The 5,593-nt window shown below is 41.9% G+C and overlaps 1 protein-coding gene across 1 annotated transcript in view; it reads right to left on the bottom strand.

Moving 5' to 3' along the window:
- Positions 1-760: 760 nt before the first annotated feature.
- The window catches only part of wscd1 (WSC domain containing 1), a 35,972-nt gene continuing 31,139 nt past the window's right edge, over positions 761-5,593 (bottom strand). Inside the window, exons 6-9 of the mRNA XM_015379689.1 lie at positions 4,083-4,272; positions 3,432-3,596; positions 3,153-3,353; positions 761-1,462 (exon numbers count right to left, since the gene is read on the bottom strand). Coding sequence (XP_015235175.1) covers positions 1,110-1,462; positions 3,153-3,353; positions 3,432-3,596; positions 4,083-4,272 — 909 coding nt within the window. The 3' untranslated portion in view covers positions 761-1,109. The remainder of the gene's footprint in view (positions 1,463-3,152; positions 3,354-3,431; positions 3,597-4,082; positions 4,273-5,593) is intronic.

Raw genomic sequence — 5,593 nt, 5'->3', positions numbered from 1 at the left:
TCTCTGTTTGGACAGCAGTTAAACAGGCCTGTTAAATTTTTAAGCTTCTATTTTTCATTTGTTTTAGCTCAGCGATGTGTCTGTGTGGATGGTTGTGTTCATTATATTGTAGATGAAACTGCAGCCAGTTGTGCAGCATGTCACTCCTTTACTTGTTTTTCCAACAGTCCAAGCTTCAAACTGTTAACAGTATTGTTACAGCAAACACAATAAGTTTGAAAATTGAAAGGAATGAGTTTATACCATTGTGCTTTGTATTGTTTAGATCCCTAATCAAACCCAAATATGCCAAAAGTTTGACACTAACGTCTATTTCCTCCATTTTATCCTGTTAATTTCACTGACCATACAGCTCTTGTTGTAGTGCCTCACTGCCAGCAGGTGGCAGTGTTATTTCATGGTACATCTCATAGTGAGGGAGATCTTCCAAGTTCCACTGTAAACAGCATGGTTTGGCTACTTTCTGCACTCTGAATGGACAATGGGCAGTAATATCAGGGTTTACATCAGAGGCAACAGCTGCACACTCCTACCTGTTAAGGTAGCGTTAACCTCCCATGTCACATCATTGGACAAAAAACTTGCCAGTGTCAACATTTTCTCTTCAGATTTTTAATGACATCAAATCATAGAAATTTATATAGAGTTGATAATCAGCTGATGGCATTCTCCACCGAAAGTCTTTAAAGCCACATGATGATGATGGTACTGAGGCTCTTCTCTGAAAGGAAACTGAGGCTTCAACATAAAAAACTATCTATATCTAGATAAGCTAATGAATGTTTAGGAGTTAAATCTGCTCAAGAACAACCATATGCTAAGAGTATATGGTATACGTGGCTTAATCAGACCCTCCGTCAGGTTAGCACTTCATGTCAAGTCTTCTCTGTTTATCATCTATGTTGCTTTCAGAGAAGAGGTCAAGGCCTCAAGGTTTTCGACAACTGTTCTCTGTTGGATTTCCCAGTGAACTGTCATCTTTTTTTTGTAGCCCGGCTTGTAAGAAGGTCATTTGGTCCACTTACATCAGCTAATCCATTCCTGCTGAGAAAACCACAAACCTTCCCTTAGACCCAGGGTGAACCAGTCATTTCAAAGCCTAACAACCATCATCTGGGGAGGTACTCCTCTGGAATTCTGCTAAAGTTCCTGCTCTGCAGTGCCTGGTCAACTGTAACAATGAAAGAGTCGATTATCCGCCTCATGTCAGGAGTGAACGGGTCAAAGGAGGTCTGCTGGGCGCCGGGGCGTTTGAAATGGCCGTCCTGGTTGCTCTGTGCGCATAGAAGCCTCTCCTCTGTTATGGTGACATTCAGGAAAGCAGCGATGAGACGGAGCTGGGGGAGGAGGGCTTTCCGGAGCTCCTCATAATGCACCACCAGCAAGTGGCGTCCAAACTTGAGCCAGCTCAGAGCGTGGGAGGCCCACCAGGGGGCATAGCCGGAGACAAATTCTGGCCATTCTGCAGACAAAAGAACACAAAACAGGTTTCTCTCTGGAAATATCAATGTGCTCTATATTAAAGTTTAAAGAGAAAGAGCTTAAAGAATTGTACAGTAATAGCAAGGAAGGGAATATCCTGGAATCTAAAATATCCAGAGAGTGGACAAAATTGAATGGGTGGGAGGATGGGTATCAGTTTTAAACCCCTATTTTAGTCTTAAATCAAAATAAAATCTGGTAGAATGTTTGAAAGGAGGTTTGTGCTGATTTGGTTTTTAAGATGGTTTTTAATTATGGCTGATGATGTAGCCATCCTACAGACATTAGTGATGTGCTCATTTCTGATATAAAGTTATTGCATAATATTACATGTAATTCCTGTGCTGGCATTGAATATAACAGTGGGCATGTTTACCTTATTTAGTGGCTGGAATGATTGTTTAATATTTAGTTCATCTCCAGCCTCCCAGACTGACCGTTACCCCTGGCAACCCCATGTTATTTCCTGTCAAGGTCTTGTTGTCTGTCGGCATTTCACGATAAAAGCACAGGTGAACCTTAACAGACTGCTGCTAAATTGTTCTCTATGAACAACTTTTCAATTGCCTTGGGGGGAACATCATTTTTTGAAAACCCCCAAAAGATCTGAAAAAAATATCCACTTTGGTTCATCTAGAGTTCTGTCTGCATATCAAAGAGGTTTCTAGAATTTCCTTCTTTCATCTGCAGTGTTAAGTTATGTAAGTGTTGGGTTAAGTAAGTTTGAATAAGGGAAGAAAAGAACCCCCCCAAAAAAGAATAAATATAATCGGCAACAGAGCAGAAGAGTTTTACAAGAGTCAGAAAATCACTAGCCTACAAAGGAAAAGCTGTGAGTGCTGTGAGTCTGGTGTTATTCTGACAATGATGTTTCCTGATAGAATCGAGGTGTGGTGCTGTTTCTACCCTGAGATAGTTAGCTGATGCACAACACTGCCCAGGAAAGCAGAGAGAAAGAGTTGGATCAATCTGACCTCTATGGGAAACGTCTTTCAGAAAGTGCGGGTTTTGGGGATCAATGTGTCACAAGGCAAACCCATTTAAAAGAACAATAATCAGAACACTGAAGTATTAGATCTGGGCTCAACAAAGCTTTTTTCTTTCTCTGAGAAACAGTTTCAAATGTTAAAAAGAAAACTGCAAACACTCTCAGCATAACGCTGACAAAAGGTTGACCATTAGAAAGGACAGAAGGGAAAGTCCAGCAAACTGGAGCTGCTGAAGACGAGAGGCAAGCTAAAAACAGACAATATTCTCATACATTTTATATATTTGCAAACAGCATGTGAAATGTTCTTTAGTTTAAGGCTGAGGTCAACACTGGAGAAAACAGATCCCTTTGGCATCTACAAAAAATGTCTTAAGCTGCTTTATCTGGCAGTGAATAAATAAATAAACTCATCTAAAAAAAAAAAAATTTAAACATCTGTGACATGTCAGCGATCAGTACTTCTGAATATCTCTGCACATATGAGATATTACAGAACAAAGATGCCTTCCAGTTTGTGCTCTTTGAGAAAACACGATCAACCTGCTGGGAAAATAACGTTATATTTGGTCCTCTATGGTTCAGAAGAGCTCAGAAAAGCTTGCCTCTGTAAATATAATGCAAAGAGAATAGAAACCTTTAACAAAGCCAGTAAACCCTTGACCTTGAGGGCCGCTCTTACCTTTGCTGTCCCACTGTGCCTCTGTGGCGTGCCCCAGGTGTCCAGCACACTTGCGGTTGAATTCAGCTATTAAGGAGCGGTAAGGGTTTCGAATCAGCAGGATGGCAGAATCAAACATTTCGATCTCTTTCTGACCACTTTCATGGGTCTTCACACAGATGCTGCGGCCGCTCTTCCAATAGTCCTTTTCCCCTTTAAAACCTTGTACCAGAGAATAAACCGATCAGGGCTGTAGTGAAACATTTTACCAGCATATTTATTCAGAAATGCTTTTCCTACCTCTGTTGTAGAGACTGCCATCAAAGTAAAAGCTGCCAGTGTAGTATCCGGTCAAAAGCTCAATCAGGTGTCGGACCCAGGTGTTGCCTGCCCCTGGAAAACTGGACAGAGCCACCAGGGAGGAGGATTTCTGAGGCAGAAACATCCTCTCTTTGCACCTTGAGTCTGAAAAAAAAGGGCTTTCTTTTATTTGTCTTACTGTCAGCTGAGTTACCAGAGTCATTGGATAAACTGAGAGCCCAAAATGGAGTCACTTTAGGGACACATAAGACCCAAAAGCGTTTGTGACACCAACTGCAGCGTGACTGTAAGAGCTCTCAAACGGATATGAGCTGAGATTTTAGATAATATGGGGAGGAAAAGGGCTTTCAAGTGTAATTTCCCGCTCTGTCATTCACTAAGCGGCGTTCCCCTGAGAAACCAACAAAGGGTTCAAACAAAGTGTCGCAGTATGGACTACTTTTATCACAGGCTATTCTTCTCAGATAAATAGGGGGGTTAAGCTTTAACTGAGCTGTGTGATTATCAAAAATCCCTGACAGAGAGGGGCATAAAACATTTAGCTAATTCACTGCAGAAGCAGTTGGGCTTCAAAGTCGACTCTGCTCACATGCAGACTGACACGTTTATAGCTGTCAGACGAACTCTCACCGAGCACAGGCGTGTGATACACCTGGTAATGGTCAGGCTCTGCTTCGGCTGTGGATGCTGAGCCTTCTGTGCGGTTCTGAGCGCCGCCCTCTGCACACTGCTGTTTGTCCGAGTGCCGGTTGATATTAAAAAGAGACGAGGTCCATGTGCAAAAGCAATGGGGCTTCTTCACCACAGCCAAGGGGAACTCCTGAAAACCAGAAAGACAAGTTTTTGGTGAAATTTATGAAACTTGATTAACCTTTTCCATATTTTGTGACATACTAGCGACAAACTCAGCTAACCATACGCTAGTGCCTGTTAAAAAAACTAAATACATTTCAAGCAATCTTCATTTATGGCTATTTGTAAAGTTTGTGAGTCCACCTGATGGTAACTTAACTACAGCTGTGAGTAGTGATCACATTACTGAATTCTCTCTGTGTGCAGGAGGTTTCTCTTCTATTTTCTGTTTCACTTGGTCTCATTGAATCCCTGATTTAATCTGTATTTTCCTGCATCAAGTTTCTCACTTTTCCTGCTACAGAATGTGATAATTTTCAGTGCTGCAGCACATGAAGATGCTGCTGGGAAATTTTCACTCGAGTTATGCATGCCGGGGCTCACACTACGTGATGAGAATTAATCACGCTGCTGTCAACTCCATGCTGATATATTTTTTTCTTTGAGTTTTTAAAGAAGCTGCAGCTAGTAAGCCTTTAGAGCAGGACTCAGAGAACCCATTAAAACCACATTAAAGCTTTAATATTCAGCAAAATTCAAAGTGCTATGTGTGCCCACACATGGTCCCATAGTCCTTTAAGGTAGCTTTAACTGTTTGAATGGAGAGCACCCCATATAGTGCTGTATGCAATAAATGAATTACCAGTTCTCCAATGATTCGGCCATTGCGGGTTTCTGAGGGGAACGAGCTGGGGTATCAGTCGGTCAACATGAACCTTGTGGACTGGTGTGAGAAAACCACCTGTGTCTTAACACCAGTAAGACCAAGGAGATGGTGATCGACTTCAGGGGCAGTACATAGAAACAGTGGAAAGATTCAAATACCTGGGTGTTCACGTCAATAACAAACCGGACTGAACTCATAACACCAACACCCTGTACAAGAAGGCCCAGAGTCACCTCCACCTTCTGAGGAGGCTTATGTCCTTTGGACATTATATATATATATATATATATATATATATATATATATATATATATATATATATATATAAAACCACAAGGAGATAGCAAGAAAGAATGCCACAGCCAAATACCTACAAAGAGTAAGGCAGGTCCTGAAAAGTCAGCTGAAAGGGAAAAACAAGATCCAAGCCATCAACACATATGCCCTACCAGTCATCAGATACCCCGCTGGTATAATAAACTGGCCAAAGGAGGAGATAGAGGCTACTGACATCAAGACGAGAAAGCTCCTCAAAATGCATGGAGGGTTCCACCCCAAACCCAGCACCCTGAGACTGTATACCAAGCGTAGCGAGGGAGGCCGAGGGCTTGTGAGTGTCAAG

The sequence above is a fragment of the Cyprinodon variegatus genome, unplaced genomic scaffold, assembly GCF_000732505.1.
Source record: "Cyprinodon variegatus isolate N-32 unplaced genomic scaffold, C_variegatus-1.0 Scaffold198, whole genome shotgun sequence".
Lineage (NCBI taxonomy): Eukaryota > Metazoa > Chordata > Actinopteri > Cyprinodontiformes > Cyprinodontidae > Cyprinodon > Cyprinodon variegatus.
The sequence above is the reverse complement of the archived record's forward strand: the minus strand, read 5'-3'. Positions and strand labels throughout refer to the sequence as shown.